Source organism: Schistocerca nitens, chromosome 12 (genome assembly GCF_023898315.1).
Source record: "Schistocerca nitens isolate TAMUIC-IGC-003100 chromosome 12, iqSchNite1.1, whole genome shotgun sequence".
Taxonomy (NCBI): Eukaryota; Metazoa; Arthropoda; class Insecta; order Orthoptera; family Acrididae; genus Schistocerca; species Schistocerca nitens.
In genome coordinates, this window is record NC_064625.1 from 153,560,054 (window position 1) to 153,580,145 (window position 20,092).

A 20,092-nucleotide genomic window follows, 5' to 3' on the forward strand; every position below is an offset into this window, starting at 1 on the left:
ACAATGATCTACATTTGGGAAACTAATAGTCTGAGAGGAATAATCACACAGACTCTGTCTTTCTTTCTCATCCCGTACGACAAGTCTCCCCAGACCCGAGGTTCTGGGTGACTTTCCCGAAAACTATCCCTTTTTCTAAAGAATGTCACAACTAAATTGGCACATTCAAACACAACTTCACTTCCTGTAATGTCACAGTGTAAAGTGACTCCTACTGCACAAACGAGTGAATGAAATTGACAACGCAACTTCTCTAATAGTGTAATGCCCCACGTCGGCACTGACCTGCAGCTGGACTCCGGCATCAGGCAGCAGGGCGGCGGTGCCGTCGGCGGCCATCACCATGCCGCCCAGACCCGGCACGATGAACTGCTGGAAGGCCGGCTGGAAGTTCTGCACCACGCTGACGGGCTGCAGCAGGTTGATAGGTGACGGCTGCGGCTGCGGCGGAGGTGGGGGCTGCGCCGCCTGTGGGCCGGCAGGCGGCTGCTGCCCGGCAGCTGCGCTCGCAGGCGTGTGCGAGTGGGAGGGCGGAGCACCGCCCACCACGATCTGCGCAGGTGCGCCACCCTTCCCCGGCACGATCGTCAGCATTGCCCCGGGCTGGTACCCCTGGAAATATATATGCCGCTTTTGCACAGAGTGCACGACCTGTAACTACGGCACGTCTAGGCTTGCTACTGTTCTGTATTAGTACACTGTGTGGGGGACAACATGAAACAGTAGTGAGGTAAAATGCCTGGGCATTTATAAGTTAGGGGAAATGTCCACGATCAATGCCTGGGCAAATACACAATATTCATAAATGCCCAGGCATTCACGCATTTTAAGGATTGACTGATAAGTGAAACTTATTCAAAAATTTTAAACTGATATTTTGTATAAGAAAAGGTGTTTTACAGCACTGCTACTGCACTGTTTGGGTAACCAAGCTCAAATTAATACCGGTGTATTGAACAAGTTGAAAAAGCTGCTTGAGAGTTAGGGACTGTAAACGTAAATATATGTTTCTAATGAGGTTAAATCCTGGGGCAGTGCATAATAATAATAAAAAAAGAAAACAACACTCGTTTAAAAGTAATTCTTGGTATAAAACATAGTTTATACTAGGTAGGTAGCCTGTAGGAAGTATCTTACTTACGCTATCCTACTGCAAAAATATTAGAGCAAAAAAAGTTTATCCATAAATGATTTTAATTATGCCTGAGTCATGTGCCAATTTCCAACTGTCCAAGAATCAATTCTCTAGGAATCGACTAGTATCAGAATTGAACAATTCCAGCATCTTTGGCATTGGTTCTTTGTTTTGTCACTACATCTGACAATAAAGCTCATTTTTCACTGATAACAGTTCAAAATTTAAGAATACATTCATTACCAAGAAATGCATACCAGCTGCTTAATACATTCGGTTATATTTTTATTATCAATAACCATTCTTTAGTAATATTTAGACTGTTTACACGGATTATATAGTGTGTTACATTACAAAGTGATGAGCAATGGGCAATGTTTTTCTTTTCTTTGCCTTTCCAAATGTCTGCTTGTGTCTGTGTATGTGCGGATGTGTGTGTGTGTGTGTGTGTGTGTGTGTGTGTGTGTGTGTGTGTCTATAAACATGCCAACGCTTTCGTTACGTAAGTTACATCATCTTTGATATAATAGAGGGAAACATTCCACGTGGGAAAAATATATCTAAAAACAAAGATGATGTGACTTACCAAACGAAAGCGCTGGCAGGTCGATAGACACAAAAACAAACACAAACATACACACAAAATTCAAGCTTTCGCAACAAACTGTTGCCTCATCAGGAAAGAGGGAAGGAGAGGGAAAGACGAAAGGATGTGGGTTTTAAGGGAGAGGGTAAGGAGTCATTCCAATCCCGGGAGCGGAAAGACTTACCTTAGGAGGAAAAAAGGACGGGTATACACTCGCGCACACACACACACACACATATCCATCCACACACCTTAGGCCCCATACAAAACCTTTCACCTGACTCCATCAACCTCCTGACCCCACCGAAACCCCGCACCCCTACCTTCTACCTTCTTCCTAAAATTCACAAACCCAATCATCCCGGCCGCCCCATTATAGCTGGTTACCAAGCCCCCACAGAACGTATCTCTGCCTACGTAGATCAACACATTCAACCCATTACATGCAGTCTCCCATCCTTCATCAAAGACACCAAACACTTTCTCGAACGCCTGGAATCCTTACCCAATCCGTTACCCCTAGAAACCATCCTTGTAACCATTGATGCCACTTCCTTATACACAAATATCCCGCACGTCCAGGGCCTCGCTGCGATGGAGCACTTCCTTTCACGCCGATCACCTGCCACCCTACCTAAAACCTCTTTCCTCATTACCTTAGCCAGCTTCATCCTGACCCACAACTTCTTCACTCTTGAAGACCAGACATACCAACAATTAAAGGGAACAGCCATGGGTACCAGGATGGCCCCTTCGTACGCCAACCTATTCATGGGTCGCTTAGAGGAAGCCTTCTTGGTTAGCCAGGCCTGCTAACCCAAAGTTTGGTACAGATTTATTGATGACATCTTCATGATCTGGACTCACAGTGAAGAAGAACTCCAGAATTTCCTCTCCAACCTCAACTCCTTTGGTTCCATCAGATTCACCTGGTCCTATTCCAAATACCATGCCACTTTCCTTGACATTGACCTCCACCTATCCAATGGCCAGCTTCACACGTCCGTCCACATCAAACCCACCAACAAGCAACAGTACCTCCATTACGACAGCTGCCACCCATTCCACATCAAACGGTCCCTTCCCTACAGCCTAGGTCTTCGTGGCAAACGAATCTGCTCCAGTCCGGAATCCCTGAAGCATTACACCAACAACCTGACAACAGCTTTCGCATCCCGCAACTACCCTCCCGACCTGGTACAGAAGCAAATAACCAGAGCCACTTCCTCATCCTCTCAAACCCAGAACCTCCCACAGAAGAACCACAAAAGTGCCCCACTTGTGACAGGATACTTTCCGGGAATGGATCAGACTCTGAATGTGGCTCTCCAGCAGGGATACGACTTCCTCAAATCCTGCCCTGAAATGAGATCCATCCTTCATGAAATCCTCCCCACTCCACCAAGAGTGTCTTTCCGCCGTCCACCTAACCTTCGTAACCTCTTAGTTCATCGCTATGAAATCCCCAAACCACCTTCCCTACCCTCTGGCTCCTACCCTTGTAACCGCCCCCGGTGTAAAACTTGTCCCATGCACCCTCCCACCACCACCTACTCCAGTCCTGTAACCCGGAGGGTGTACACGATCAAAGGCAGAGCCACGTGTGAAAGCACCCACGTGATCTACCAACTGACCTGCCTACACTGTGACGCACTCTATGTGGGAATGACCAGCAACAAACTGTCCATTCGCATGAATGGACACAGGCAGACAGTGTTTGTTGGTAATGAGGATCACCCTGTGGCTAAACATGCCTTGTTGCACGGCCAGCACATCTTGGCACAGTGTTACACCGTCCGGGTTATCTGGATACTTCCCACTAACACCAACCTATCCGAACTCCGGAGATGGGAACTTGCTCTTCAGTATATCCTCTCTTCCCGTTATCCACCAGGCCTCAATCTCTGTTAATTTCAAGTTGCCGCCACTCATACCTCACCTGTCATTCAACAACATCTTTGCCTCTGCACTTCTGCCTCGACTGACATCTCTGCCCAAACCTTTTGTCTTTAAATATGTCTGCTTGTGGCAAGGAAATCGTTTCTGAAGAAGAGAAATTTGTTAACATCGAGTATAGATTTAAGTGTCAGGAAGTCGTTTCTGAAAGTATTTGTATGGAGTGTAGCCACGTATGGAAGTGAAACATGGACGATAACCAGTTTGGACGAGAAGAGAATAGAAGCTTTCGAAATGTGGTGCTACAGAAGAATGCTGAAGATAATGTGGGTAGATCACGTAACTAATGAGGAGGTATTGAATAGGATTGGGGAGAAGAGAAGTTTGTGGCACAACTTGACTAGAAGAAGGGATCGGTTGGTAGGACATGTTTTGAGGCATCAAGGGATCACAAATTTAGCATTGGAGGGCAGCGTGGAGGGTAAAAATCGTAGAGGGAGACCAAGAGATCAATACACTAAGCAGATTCAGAAGGATGTAGGTTGCAGTAGGTACTGGGAGATGAAGAAGCTTGCACAGGATAGAGTAGCATGGAGAGCTGCATCAAACCAGTCTCAGGACTGAAGACCACAACAACAACAACAACAACGTGTCTGTATATGTGTGGATGGATATGTGTGTGTGTGCGAGTGTATACCCGTCCTTTTTTCCCCCGAAGGTAAGTCTTTCTGCTCCCGGGATTGGAATGACTCCTTATCCTCTCCCTTAAAACCCACATCCTTTCGTCTTTCCCTCTCCTTCCCCTCTTTCCTGATGAGGCAACAGTTTGTTGCGAAAGCTTGAATTTTGTGTGTATGTTTGTGTTTGTTTGTGTGTCTGTCGACCTGCCAGCACTTTCATTTGGTAAGTCACATCATCTTTGTTTTTAGATATATTTTTCCTACGTGGAATGTTTCCCTCTATTATATATATATATATATATATATATATATATATATATATATATATATATATATATATATATATATATATAATTTTGTGTGTGTGTGTGTGTGAGAGAGAGAGAGAGAGAGAGAGGACGAAAACTGGTAAAAATAAAAAGGACATTGTAAATGAAAAGCAGCTATCAGTAACATGCACCCTTCCTTGACATAGCATGGGGGGGGGGGGGGGGGGGGGCGACAACACCATGTTTCTCTCTTGTTTCCTTTTGTTATTAGTAAAAAAGGCTATGAATGACAAATTTATGTATGTTAACACGTAAACATTTACTTACTTGTAATATCAAGGGTATCATTCCATCCCGTATTTTAATTGGTAAATTATGCATTCTAGCAGTAAAAACTTTAAAAAGTACGTTTTTTATAAGTGCTCAGATTTCGAGCATTTAAAACTGCTTTGGGCCAATTCCCAGGCAAGTGCCCATTTATAAATGTCCTGCCCACTAGGCATTTGCCTAGCCCACATCACTAGGTAATAGTATTAACCACAATGGTTTAACCATTAGATAGTTGTTCGGAAATAAACTGATGACATAAAGCTGTGCAGTGAGCCGAGGGTGAATTATTTTTCTACAACTAGGTTTCAAACTAAGGCTCAAAACCAAAAATTCTTTATCATTATACATCAACTGTGAATTTGCTTTTGTGGTGCAACCAAATAAACAAATTTCTTTTTATTCAAATGATTCAATTAATTTATATATTTACCTTAAAAAGGTTCCTTAACTGTTACACACACCTACTTCAAGCTTAATATCTTCTCATTTGTTAATTTAGTAATATAAAGTTCTTAGTGCACGCAGTACCTCAGGAACACTATACTGAAGTTCACACTCAAGATTTCCACGGCCATAACCACTACGAGACAGAACGGGACTGCTATTCTGTGCAATATGAACCTTTTCACCCAGGAAGAGGCCCTCACAGCTGCCAGTAGACATAGTACGAATGACCATACAAGATAACCTGTTCACAAGAAACACTACATGTGAGAGTCCCACCAACAAGTGGATGAGCTGAGACGGATTAATACTGCACGGCCACAGCCAAACTTTTCCTCGAACATATCTCGAGCCTATCACTTCAGAGTAAAGGGTACTAGTTGAGAGGACAGTTCTGCAGGACCGGCTCAGGGACTCACCAAAAAGCAAGATACGTGCACCAGTTTCCCAAGAAGTACTGACACATTGGATACTGCTTCTTCCTGCACACATCTCACAAGAATAGCACACACATTTGCACTCGCAAGGATGCTTACTTACGATTATTATTCGCACACCATTTGCGACCTGGGCAGGACCTGGGGGACTGGGGCAAGCAGGGTCAAGAGGTAGATAAGAAACTACTGGCCTTGGGAAACAGGAGGTGTCAAAGAGCCGCTCAGAGCTGAAACACATCCAGTTGCTACGGAGAACTTCATATTTTGCAGTTTAACACTCAGTTTCTTAATCTCCATTCTCCGTCGCCCTCCTTTCTCATAACTTCTAGAGATACAATTTCATATTGTGTTGAACCTGAGCATTTAATATTTTATAGTACATCAGTACTATAGTATAGTATAGCATAGTACAGACGAATGGAAAAACTGGTAGAAGCGGACCTCGGGGAAGATCAGTTTGGATTCCGTAGAAATATTGGAACACGTGAGGCAATACTGATCCTACGACTTATCTTAGAAGCTAGATTAAGGAAAGGCAAACCTACGTTTCTAGCATTTGTAGACTTAAAGAAAGCTTTTGACATTGTTGACTGGAATACTCTCTTTCAAATTCTGGAGATGGCAGGGGTAAAATACAGGGAGCGAAAGGCTATTTACAATTTGTACAGAAACCAGATGGCAGTTATAAGAGTCGAGGGACATCAAAGGGAAGCAGTGGTTGGGAAAGGAGTGAGACAGGGTTGTAGCCTCTCCCAGATGTTATTCAATCTGTATATTGAGCAAACAGTAAAGGAAACAAAAGAAAAATTCGGAGCAGATATTAAAATCCATGGAGAAGAAATAGAAACTTTGAGGTTGGCCGATGACATTGTAATTCTATCAGAGACAGCAAAGGACTTGGAAGAGCAGTTGAACGGAATGGACAGTGTCTTGAAAGGAGGATATAAGATGAACATCAACAAAAGCAAAATGAGGATAATGGAATGTAGTCGAATCAAGTCGGGTGATGCTGAAGGAATTAGATTAGGAAATGAGACACTTACAGTAGTAATTGAGTTATGTTATTTGGGGAGCAAAATAACTGATGATGGTCGAAGTAGAGAGGACATAAAATGTAGACTGGCAATGGCAAGGAAAGCCTTTCTGAAGAAGAGAAATTAGTTAACATCGAGTATAGATTTAAGTGTCAGGAAGTCGTTTCTGAAAGTATTTGTATGGAGTGTAGCCATGTATGGAAGTGAAATGTGGACGATAAATAGTTTAGACAAGAAGAAAATAGCTTTCGAAATGTGGTGCTACAGAAGAATGCTGAAGATTAGATGGGTAGATCACATAACTAATGAGGAGGTATTGACTAGAATTGGGGAGGAGACAAACTTGTGGCACAACTTGACTAGAAGAAGGGATCGGTTGGTAGGACATGTTCTGAGGCATCAAGGGATCACCGATTTAGTATTGGAGGGCAGCGTGGAGGGTAAAAATTGTAGAGGGAGACCAAGAGATGAATACACTTAACAGATTCAGAAGGATGTAGGTTGCAGTAAGTACTGGGAGATGAAGAAGCTTGCACAGGATAGAGTAGCATGGAGAGCTGCATCAAACCAGTCTCAGGACTGAAGACCACAACAACAACAACAGTACATCAGTCATCGCCCACTCCATCTCTCTGACCAAGGCTCGTACTGGATCTCAAGCATATACCTTTTAACCTCATAGCTGTGAGTATGATAGAATGACTGAAATTCAAGATCCCCGCTTCACTAGCACAGAACTACCTTTCTCCTACACACAAGTCAAAAGTAGCCGGTTACTCACTGCTATGACACTCTTTTAACAGTGAGCTATTGGCAGTGATCGGTGAGCATATTACACCTCAGAGCTGGTTGTGAAGTGGGATGAGGGCCGACATCACAGGTGCTGCAGCTCCACCATTCTGTCACCAAAGTCCACTCCTGCCTAACACTCAACACAGAACAGCGTCTCTTTTTCTAGCATATGCGCAAATCTCATTCCCTTTCCAATTAAATATTCCCAAAGAACCTGTGAACACGCACGGATCTCTGTTTCATCTCACTCTACATATTTCAAATCTTTTTAATGCATTTCTCAGCCTCCAGTCTTATATAAATAGTATCATATCCAGTTTTGACTTGTTTCGAAAATCGTCATCAGATGATTTGATTTAAAGAGAGGAGGAGGGTGGAGATAACAAGACACTCGAAAACTAAATTACAGAATTAAACTAACTTTTACACACAACTACACATGCCTGAATACGTTACATAATTACTCGCGAAATTACAGCTGTACAAGCCAGGAACTATCATATCTGCATTCTTAGTGAATTTTGTTTTATGGGAATTAGGCCCCGGTCTAAGGCATATTTCTATTAATAATATTTTGTCTCGTAATACTGGAGATGTCGTTGCACCAGTTTGGTTTACTGAGATTGTTTCAGGTTTGAAACTGCTGTCAGAGTCTTTGAAGCCTGTAATGATGTCTCCAGCATGAAAGATGAAACATGAAATATCTCTTGGGCCACAGTCTAATGTAAATATAATTATTAAAAAAAAACATTTTGAAGATGGCTCTGTGTTCCCCTACAGCAGTTGTCTAGTCTGTGTAAAATCTACGTATTCTCTGATTTTATATTTGATAATGGCCAGTTACTAGCCAAAATATGGATCTGCTCTAATGAAGCTAAAATGGAAACAACAACTGATTGCTGCTCTTTACCATTTTGAAACAATGAAACCGCCCAATTTTGTGAACAGTCCAAATACCTGCAGCTGTTGCTGCTGCTGCTGTTGCTGTTGCTGCTGCTGCTGCTGCGCAACGTGCAGCATCGACGCGACAGTCTGCGGAGGAACCTTGCGCCTCTTGCCGCCAGCCTTGCGTTGCGGGAGCGTAGCCTGCGCTCCGACGGCGTGGTGACCGTGGTGCACGGAAGCGACCGACGTGGCGACGCGGTGGTGCTGGTGCTGGTGGTGCTGTTGCTGCTGGTGGTGGTGGCCGTGCTGTGGCAGGTGCTGCTGGGGCGCGGGCGCGGGGGCGGGCGCGGCCGCTGCCGCCGCCTGGTGGGGCTGGAACAGGTCGGCAGCCGAGGTGGGCTGCTGCAGGACGCCGCCCGCGGCCGCCACGAGGTGCGGGATCTGCACCGCCGTAGTGCCGTCCACCGCCACCACGCCCGGCTGCAGCAGCAGTGGCGCAGGTAGTGCGTTCACCAGCACCGTCGCCGGAACTCCGACCGCTGTAGGGATCACCTGTAGGAATGTGAGTGGAGCTTCAGTTTTATACGAGCACTATACGGAAAGTCCCCTAAGTGATAAAGTGAACGCTGGAGTACCCGAGTACTTTGTATTCTCCACGTAATCACTATTCATATATCTTAAGTAGCCGACAGATTGTCTCCACATTAAATTCTGCTCTGAGATTTCAGCCTGATGGCATCTCGAGTTTCTGTCAGAGTCAAAGTCTTTGAAGTCAAACCACGTTTTGGCACAGAAACCGAACCTGGGCTTTACTGCACACAATCAAAAAATCCTGTTAAAATAAGGCAGAGTGTGACTGAGGGCTCTCGTGTCAAAACACAATAGTAATCGGGAGGCTGTGTCATTTGTTTTGTACGATCTTTTTCATTTTCTTAGCCTCACAGCCAGTTTCATTATTTATTCTCCTTCTGTATCTAAAATCCGCAAGAGAGATTCCTTTTGCAACCCAAAACACAATAACTGTAACATTTCTGGCTGAAAGAAGTGGCCTCGCTTCTCCTGAGGCTGTATGACCTGACACCAGTGTGTAAGCATAGGAAACCCACGGTTTGGGGCCAGTCTCTATTTTGTTCAGCAGGTCTTCTCATCTAGTAATCATAACCAAAACGACTCATAAGTGTGCTTTTTCCTACTGCTGCACTGTGAACGAAAATGGTACCACAGAGTGTGTGTTACAGTCAATTACTATTCGAATCTTCCGACGGAAAAAAATGTAGCAGAAGTTAGAGCGAATTGCGTGGCGGCTGAAGATCTACTGTGACAACTGGCGAATGTACAGAGGCGTGTGTTGAGATTAGCAGTGACGAGGCAATATATCTGAGCAAAAGATTCTGTGAATTTCACTGGGCCGCAGACATAACTAATTTTTGTCAAATACTTTGCAAAGTGAGGCCCCACTATTCAATAACTGATGATCTGGAGTCCAGGACTGTTGTAATCTGCTCGATCGGACCCTGCCTCTCATTTCAAAGTCGAAGTTACTTAATAGTACAGACCACGATCGTTTCAAAATGCTGGTTCTGGAAGTGAGACATGTGTACCAATCTCCCAAGAAGTAGTGCTGTGTGAATAGCAATGTGCCAAGGAGGCGTTCTTGCAGGAATCACTGGCAACCACTAGCAGGTTCTGTTGAAGAAACACACTAAGTTACAATATGCCTTCACAAGAATAACTACTGTACGCACTTCCCCTTTTCACAATTTACTCCTCCCTCTTTTAATGTCCAACCCCCATCCCCCTGCTTATCGATCCCTTTTTCTTTCATTTTCAGTGAGTACATTGTTATACTGTGCCTTCAGCTTGTGCATTAAGGCCAAGTACCCACTCACAGGCTGTGAGAGATGGGCACTGGCGGCAACCTGACAATGTACTTGTCAGTTACATTCTTGGACTTAAAACTGTATTGCTGAGCCATCTGCACGGCCATTGCTATGCGTTTTGCCACTCTAGGCAAGAAGTGAAAAATGACACGACCTCTTTTTACTACCATCGGTCTCCCTATCACCCCTCCCCCTCCCACTCCACCACCAGCAGCATCCAATGGCACAACAATGCAAATGTTCTGTTATACCGTCGCAGAAGAAACTGCGTAGCACAGTTGCAATAGTGTAGTGGTTATGATAGTAGACTGTTGCATCGAGGGTCGTGAGTTCAAAACTCCCCTGAACTGTAAAATTTTAATTTCTGTATTCAGTTCGAGTACATTCTAGAAGTATCACAAATGGCAAGAATCCGTGTACAGGAATGTTCTGTAGCTGTATGTATACCGTATGTGTTCTGGCTGGAGGCAGTTCACTCCCCGCTCCTGTATGTGCAAGTGCTGAATAAACGACAGTTAAGTGAAGTTAGTGTTCGTCACTCATCTAATTACACCGCCTTCTACGTGACATTACACTGGCGGAGATGCTGGGTATTGGAACTTACGATAGGGCACATTACTGACGACACAGTGGCTCCCATCAGGCCACGACAGAGCCAACGTTCGTGTGGCGAGAAACCCAAGTTCGAGCCATATTCCACAGATCGCAATCTACCGGAGACAGAAGAAGAAGAGGACGTTAAGATGACGGCAACTGTGTGCCACCACATGAGACACCCTTCCGGGTTCTCTGGTGACGATGGCCAAGATCCGAACAAGTGGCTGAAGGTATATGAGTGTATACCCAAATTTAACAAATGGGATGACACCGTGTGTTTGGCTAACATATTTTTCTACTTGGAGGGCACTGCCAAGCAATGGTATGAGAACAACGAGGAGAAGTTCACAAGCTGGGAAGTATTACAGGTGGAAATGCACAAGTATTTCGGCGAAACACGACGACAGAAGTGCAAGGCTGAAGATAAATTAAAGTGTAGGGCACAGCGTCCAGGAGAAATGACAGCATCCTGCATATACATACATACATTCAAGACGTCTTGGAGCTGTGTAAAATAGTGGATCCTAGAATGAAGGAGGAAGATAAGGTTGCACGTCTCATAAAGGGTGTTGCTGAGACATGTATCAAGACCTACTTCTGAAGGAGAATTACAAGCAAGAAGTTTGAACAGCTTCCAAACGTCATATCGATGTCTGTGATGGAAGAAGGAACTGATGCACAAGTGTTCTTCTTCAGATAGTGAGAGAGGAAGTTCAGAAGACACTTGGATTGCATGGCGAGCAAAAAACTGAGTTGTTTCAAGAGGTCATAAGGGAGGAAGTGGAACAGACATTGAACCCAATCTCTCATCCTTCATTTCCCTTTAAAACGGTAAAAAAGTAGAGACAGGCGAAGTTACATTCCTACAATGCCACACGAGGAACCTGTTTGGGCACCAAGCAAGACTGATGTCTGGAGGACTCAGGATAACCAACCAGGACATGTGGTGCGCTACTGTCGAGAAAGGCAGTGGATATATGACGAACCCGCGCCAGAAGACAGCAGACCGATCTCAGCCGATGCCAACTCCGGGACGATGAAGATGAACGAGAAGATGTGGGTGCAGGACAGGACACTCCCCAACACGACAATAAAGGTCTCCATCGCTGTTTAGAAGCTCCAGCCGATCACCTAGCCGCCGCAACCTGGAAATCTAAAGGGTGCGACCACCGAAGAGAAAAATCCTCCGCCGTCGATCACTACAATAATGATAGGAAACTACATAGACATCCTCACGGATGGCCGACCAGCCCAAGCTCTTGTGGACTCTGGAGCGTCATATTCAGTCATTTCGGAGAAGTACTGTCACCAGTTACAGAGAACCGTCTTCGTCGACAACAAAACATCTCTGCTGAAGGTGGCTAATGAGAAATATGTAAAACCTAAAGGAAGATGTGTCATTTGTGAGGGTCATTCGTGAGGGCCATACACAGCCCTTAGAATTTGTCGTCTTACAAGAGTGTAGTCATTATGTCATTCTTCGATGGGACTTTTTGAAAGCTTCTCAGGCAATTATAGATAGTGCTCACTCGAAGATTATGCTAGACGAGATGAGATCTGTGGACAGGAAGATGGGCATCCGAGTGTGCGCAGACTGTGTGTGCTGGATGAAGTGATCATTTCTGTTGTCAGCGCTTGAAAGGTAACTGTCGTGTGTCATGCCATCCGTCAACCCGTGGATCCTGTAGTGGAATGTAAAAGAAGCATACCACTGCAGAATAACTTAGTCATCCCAGCCTCTGTCGTCTCGTTTAAGAATGGATTTGGTGAATTGAGGATAGTTAACTGTTGCCGAGAACTGCAGATCCTTCCAAGACGCACGTGTGTAGCAAAGGCTGGGCCATTAACTGCAGAACAGCTGAGCGTCACAGAAACCTCCCATACCGAGTCTGTGGGCGAAATTAGCGCTACCACTACGAGACAAGATCTTCTAGGTCGACCATCACCAGATCTCACTAAGGAACAACAGAAGAAGCAACTTGCCATTCTTGAAGAGTTCTCTGAATGCTTCAATCCACAGGTGAAGACCCAATTAGACAGATCGGCGGTGAAGCACCAGGTTAGCAATGGAGACCATCAACCAATAAACCAGAGCGCGTACCATGTGTCAGCAACGGAATGTTGAATAATTCGCGCCGAGGTAGAGAAAATTATGAAGAATGACATCATTCAGCCTTCGTCATGCTCGTCACCAGTGGTTCTCGTCAGGAAGAAGGATGGCACTTGGTGCTTCTGTGTTATTACAGGAAGCTTAATAATATAACTAAAAAGGACATTTACCCCTTTCACGAATTGACGATACACTAGATTGTCTGAAGGGGGCTAAGTTTTTCTCAACCATGCCCAAGTACTCGGGATACTGGAAAATCGAAGTATATGAGGCTGATTGTGAGAAAATTGCATTTATCACCCCTGAGGGCCTGTATGAGTTTAAGGTAATGCCACTTGGTTGAATGGATGATGGATAATCTTCTAAGTCACTTGAAGTGGACGATGTGTCTTTGTTATTCAGATGACATTATAGTATTCTCAGACACATTTGATGAAGGCGTCTTAAGTGTTTCCAACAAGCTGGACTGAAACTTAATCCAAGAAAGAGTCTCTTTGGAGCAAAATAAATCAGAATACTTGGACACCTTGTGTCAAATGAATGTGTGCAGCCAGACTCAGAAAAGGTGAGATCTATAACGTAATTTCCTATTCCTAAGAGTATTAGATATCTGGAAGCATCCTCGGATTATGTTCTTATTACAGTCTTTTATCAAAGACTTTTGTATGAAAGCCAGGCCACTCCAAGAGTTAGTTGTTAAAAGCCGATGCTAAATTTATCTGGGGTGGTGCTCAACAAGATTCTTTCGATGTGCTGTGAAAAGCTTTGACAACTGACCCTGTACTTGGCCTGTACAGAACTACACACAGATGTCAGTGAGTATGGGATCGGTGCTGTTTTGGTACAGATTTTGGATGGAAAAGAGAAGGTTATAGCCTATACTTCTAGGACACTTACAAAAGCCGAGAGAAACTACTCAACTACATAAAGAGAATGTCTTGCTGTGACCTGGGCCATTTGCAAATTGCGACAGTATCTCTATGGACGGCCATTCACAGTTGTTACAGATCATCATTCACTTTGTTGGTTGACAGGTCTTAAGGATACAACAGGACGACTCGCCAGGTGGGAACTATGTCTTCAAGAGCAGGACATTACCGTAGTGTACAGAAGTGGAAGAAAACACCAAGATATGTCAAATTATGCTTGCCTTAAATTGGTCAGAGGATGTGAAAGGACAATTTAAGGTAGTTAATGGATTACTTTGCAAGTAAAACTTTAATCTGTTTGGAAAGAGGCAGCTACCACGATAGGATCTGCATGAGATTTTTCTGGCCAGGTTTATTTAAGAGTGTCCGTCACTACGTGCCACACTGTCGAGTGTGCCAGAGGAGAAAGGCAGTGCCTCAGAAACCACCTGGCCGACTCATACCAATTCCACCAGCTGAAACGCCTTTCCAGTGTGTTGGGATTGACCTCCTCAGACGATTTCCAACGTCTGCTAGTGGTGAGAGATGGATTATTGTTTGCACTTATTATCTGACACGCTATGCCATTACAAAAGCCATGAAAACAGCCGAAGCATTTGAGGTAGCCAAATTCATCGTAGAAGACATTGTATTAAAGCACAGTGCCCCAAAGGTCATTAATTATGGATCGAGGGAAAGTTTTTCAATCAAATCTTGTGACAGAGATAAACTGTCGGTGCAACATTACTCTTCATATGACGACTGCCTACCACCCGCAAACTAATGGGCTTACTGAATGCCTTAATAAGACCTTGGCCAACATGCTATCAATGTTCGTCAATGTCGAGCAGAGCAATTGGGATAAGGTGCAACCTTTCGTGACATTTGTCTACAACACTGCCGTACAAGACACCACAGGATTTATGCCATTTTTCCTGGTACACGGGCGAGAGGCGACTACGACGACGGACACTGTGTTTCCATTACATCCCGATGACACGGACGACGACACATCGGCCAGGTGTTAACCAGAGCCGAGGAAGCTCAGCAGTTAGCTCGACTCCGCACGCTGCAGGCTCAAGAAAACGATTACTGAAGGTACGATGCGAGCCACCGCCCTGTTGTTTACCAGTCTGGTGACCTCGTCTGAATCTTCACTCCTGTTCGGAAGGCCGATCTCTCTCAGGAGTTCCTCAGGCACTACTTTGGACCTTATACGATTATAAGACAGTTGTCTGATGTTATTTACGAAGTTGAAGATTTCGACCCCGACACAAGACGACGAAAGATCAGAGATACGGTCCACATCCTTCGAATTGAGCCCTATAAGACTCTCGCAACCCAGGGTAAATAGGAAGCTATAGCGACACGCAACAAGCGGAAAGGTGACGAAGATCGAAGCGGCAAGGGAAAATCTACGAAGATCACCACCGGGGTGACCGTCAGTCATCGGGAGCCGGAGTATGCAGGACCAATGACTAGTTCCCCGACTAGGAGGACATAACACTGAGACGTCGTTCTCTTAAGGAGGGAGCAAAGTAGCAGCAGAAGCTGAGTAGCACAGTCGCCATAGTGTAGTTTTTATGGTACTAGACTATGGCGTGGAGGGTCGTGAGTTCAAAATTCACTTGAACTGTAAAATTTTGATTTCTGTATTCGGTTCGAGTACATTCTAGAAGTATCCACATCATTGTACTGGAATGTTCTGTAGCTGTATATATACCGTATGTGTTGTGGTCGGAGGCAGTTCGCTCCGTGCTCTTGTATGTGCGAGTGCTGAAGTTAGTGTTAGTCATTCATCTACTTACACCTTCTTCTACGTGACAATATTTTTAACAAACATTAAGGTAAGATGACCAGATGTCCTCATTTTCTAGGGACAATCACCAGTTTTCATGCTTTGCCCTCATTTCCTTTGAAACTGATTGAGGATATCAAATGTCCTCAATTTTTTATTTTTTTGTCCCCAGTTTTTGAAATTTCCCACAATAATTGAAACAGGAAGAATGTGCTGGACTGAATATACTTGTGCAACCAAACTTGGCATCAATTACTTATTATTTTATTCAGTTGCAAGAAAATGGACCAATAATGGTGTGGAACTATTTTCTGGAGGGAATGAATTTATCCTCGAATTCAGAAATTATGCTATACAGATGGGGGGATATGCTGAAACCTCAACCTAGGTCAACTCAATAATTGTGGTCTTTTTTTGTTTCTGTTTTATTGAAATATTTTTAGATTAAGAAATAAATCTCATCTCCTTATTTTTGAGGTAGGAAGAGACAACGTGTTTATTTTCGTCAAAGTAGGTAGCGGCTTATTAAGAAAGTGTTTTGTGTGCTTTTGAAAAGACAGGCAAGGCTACTGCCCAAACCGAACACGCAATTCACAATGCTAATTAGGACACCAATTTTTCAAATGGCACCATTCTCAAACCCAGTGACTGTCGCTTCCCTATGCACTTCGAGATACAAAATTTTGTGTCGAACACAGTGAAGTGTCGGAAACTTCGGTTTTGGACAGGGCAAACCCCTGATAGCAGAACTGTGTACAAAGGGTGTGTTCAAAAGTCCTGAAGATGTTTTCAGAGTAATACTGGCATCAGGAAATTAACTCGTGTAGATTTGGTAATAAAAGTTTTATTAACTTATTTTTTGTTGTCGCCTGCAGTGAAATGGCACTAACTTCTAGGACATTTTTGTAAATAATTCCGGTTGGCTAGTAATTAATAATTTTTGCCGAAATGTGTACAGAAGTCAGTTCGATTTCTCTAGTCAGTACATTTATAATTATTAGGGGACATAACAGTACCTGAGTGACAGCACCACTAGACATGCTGGTGAGAACTGGCTTTCCCATGACGGCCCCAGTGTTGGCCACCAACAGCTGCCCGCCACAGCTCGACACCAGGATGTGGCCCGGAGTCAGCTGCTGCTGCTGCTGTTGTTGTTGTTGCTGTTGTTGTTGCTGCTGCTGCTGTTGTTGCTGTTGCTGACTCAGCTGCTGTTGTTGATGCTGCTGTTGCTGAGACTGGTGTGCCTGCTGGTGCTGTTGCTGTGCCAGATGGTGTTGTTGTTGTTGCTGCTGCTGCTGCTGCTGTTGTTGTTGTTGCTGCTGCTGCTGCTGGTGTTGCTGGCTGAGCTGAAGCTGTAGTTGTTGTTGACTGAGGAGCTGCTGCTGTTGTTGCTGACTGAGGAGCTGCTGTTGAGGTTGTTGATGATGTTGTTGCTGCTGCTGCTGTTGCTGTTGATGTTTTACCTGCTGTGGCACCTGTGATACAGGCATTTTCTGCTGCAAAGGAAAACAATGCAATTATTTAAAAGTAGTAGGTAGAAGCTAATGGCTTGCTCACAGACTGTACTCACATTCATATAGTGCAGGCAACATTTAAAAGTTAATTAATATTTTATTTAAAATTTTTTCTACTTTCTATGTCATTTCTACTGCTTAATTTTTAAAATAATTAAGAAACTCAATCCTGCTCCGAACCTTACATTGCAAGGTTCATATAAATGATAGTGAATCCCATTTCTTTCTGACGCAATTGTGTGTTGTAGCACACTCATTGCAAGTAGGTTCGAAAGAGGAGTAAGTCACCATGTCTGCTTGTGTCTGTGTATGTGCGGATGGATATGTGTGTGTATGCGAGTGTATATCTGTCCTTTTTTCCCCCTAAGGTAAGTGTTCCTGCTCCCGGATTGGAATGACTCCTTACCCTCTCCCTTAAAACCCACATCCTTTCATCTTTCCCTCTCCTTCCCTCTTTCCTGATGAAGCAACCGTTGGTTGCGAAAGCTTGAATTTTGTGTGTATGTTTGTGTTTGTTTGTGTGTCTATCAAGATGCCAGCGCTTTCGTTTGGTAAGTTACATCATATTTGTTTTTAGATATATTTTTCCCACTTGGAATGTTTCCCTCTATTATATTCATATAATCAATAGACCAACGTGCACTTGATACTAGGCACTTTGTGAAACAAGGTTTTTTTCCTCAGGAATATGAATTTGTGTCTCCCCCCCCCCCTCCCAAATTGCCTCCAGGACCTGTTGCTCACGCGTGAATTTGATGGCTTGGGCGTACCAGTAAAATTTTTCCGGGTAGCACCTGACAGCTTACTGCTACTGCTTATACAGCTAACAGCCACACTTCTGTAGCCAGAAGCAGGAGAAGGTACTACACAAACGCGACTCGAGCCTGCTCGTAACTGCTTAAATGAATCTAATGTAAACAGTTGTGACGTCACACTCATCGGAGGCAATTTGTTGCTATGAAGCATTGCATTGTCTTCCTACAGCCTTTGACACATTTTTCTGTTGGCAGATGTGTATGAGCATTGCGTTTTTTTTTTCTTTTTTTTTTTTAAATGGGGCATTTCCTTTGCAATTTAAGTTTTATTTTTGTTTTTTCTCTCATCTCTCATTCATGTTTTATTGCTCCATTATTATTGGCAGTACTGGGATACAGTAATATCCTTTGTTAAGAGTATCGGTTCTTACCAGTCAAAATTACAAAAATTTAATTGAAAACTAAAACAATGAAAAATTCCCAGAATTCTAAAAGATTCCCGGGTTTCTTCCCCGTTTTCTCCCAGATGAAAAAAATTCCCGGGTTTATCCCTGATCTCCCGGTTGTCCCAGGTCATATACACCCTGCATGACAATGCACTGAGCCACACCAGCTCAGTCAATGACTACCTGGTGCAGCATGGATTCACAATGCTTCCCCGCCCCCCTAACAGCACTCAGAGGACAGCACCACAAGACTGCAGTGGAAGTTGAGTGGCTTTGACACACTGCCTGCAGGATATTCTGGGATACAACTTGTAGGGCAGCTTTCAAGAGTGGAAAACTCTGCAGAAGTGTGTCAACATCCGAGAGTACTATTATGAAGAATTTTAATTGTTTGTAGAGATATCTTCAAAATAAGTTTTCTCAAATTTAGACTCTATTGCTTTTTGAACAAACACTGTAAGAAAGTAATGCCATGAGAAAGAAATGCCGAGTGAAATTGACAGAGTAACAGTCCAGACCTGTATGGAGCTGACGACACTCTGCACCATCTCCAGGGGCGACTTGGCCTGTGCGTGGCCCTGCCCAGAGGACGCCACCGACTGCTGGTGTGGTGTGTCTGCCGTCGTCACCGACACAGTCGCAGTGTGCGCCCGTGGTCCACAAGACCCTGCCACCACTGACGTCACGGTATTACTCCCGACGGTACGGCCTGATGCCATTGTCGTTACTGTGATGTGTGGCGTTCTTCTATGGTGCTGTTGCGGCTGTGACACTTGCTGTTGCTGTTGTGGTTGTTGCAGTGGTGCCTGTTGTTGCAGTTGTTGCTGCTGTTGCTGTTGTTGCAATTGCTGCTGCTGCTGTTGTTGCAACTGTTGCTGTTGTTGATGCAGTTGCTGCTGCTGCTGTTGTTGCAGTTGATGCTGCTGCTGCTGTTGCTGTTGCAGTTGCTGCTGCTGCTGTTGTTGCAGTTGTTGCTGCTGCAATTGTTGTTGTTGTTGCTGCTGCTGCTGCTGCTGTTGCTGTTGTTGTTGTTGTTGTTGTTGCTGCTGCTGCTGCTGACATCTATACTGGGCACTGTTGGCTGGAGGACTAGGGGCCTGCACCGGAGTCACAGGAGATGATGATGAAATCAGCAGGGCGTCGGAGTTGGGCGAAGGTTCGGGCTGTGCGAGGTAGCACGGGCCTGCCGCGCCTTCCACAGGTGAACCGTTGCTGGTGCTCACTGTGCCACCCTGTACACCAAAATCGTGATAAATCAACACCATAGCTACAATGATTTTCTGCAAATTATTTCAGACCTGCATAACTACAGAGAGCAAACCTTTTGAAACACCACGACACATAGAAATCAGGTGTGGGCAGTCTTTGGAAAATGAAGAGATGGAAGTTTAAAATTTCATAAACAAAATTCTAGAATGTTTTTGTCTTTCAGTTGAAAAGGTTACATGGCACTAGAGCAATGACTTAGTTCTGAAATTAGGTTTCACTGTAGATGATATAAGGGCATGCTTGACTTTTGTGTGCAGCACCAGACCGACAAGAAGCTTCTACTTCACAGTAGTGAGTACACTGTGATGAAATTTCGTGACATTAAAA

General features: G+C 44.3%; 2 protein-coding genes across 2 annotated transcripts in view; both read right to left on the bottom strand.

Moving 5' to 3' along the window:
* The window catches only part of LOC126215206 (uncharacterized), a 33,348-nt gene extending 32,937 nt beyond the window's left edge, over window positions 1-411 (bottom strand). The window contains exon 1 of the mRNA XM_049941870.1: window positions 286-411. Within this exon, the coding sequence (XP_049797827.1) occupies window positions 286-345 (60 nt within the window). The 5' untranslated portion in view covers window positions 346-411. The remainder of the gene's footprint in view (window positions 1-285) is intronic.
* A 9,643-nt stretch (window positions 412-10,054) lies between these two features.
* LOC126214979 (uncharacterized) overlaps window positions 10,055-20,092 on the bottom strand; it is a 424,425-nt gene continuing 414,387 nt past the window's right edge. The window contains exons 12-15 of the mRNA XM_049941611.1: window positions 19,557-19,728; window positions 19,015-19,163; window positions 16,798-16,926; window positions 10,055-10,174 (exon numbers count right to left, since the gene is read on the bottom strand). Of these exons, the coding sequence (XP_049797568.1) occupies window positions 10,055-10,174; window positions 16,798-16,926; window positions 19,015-19,163; window positions 19,557-19,728 (570 nt within the window). The remainder of the gene's footprint in view (window positions 10,175-16,797; window positions 16,927-19,014; window positions 19,164-19,556; window positions 19,729-20,092) is intronic.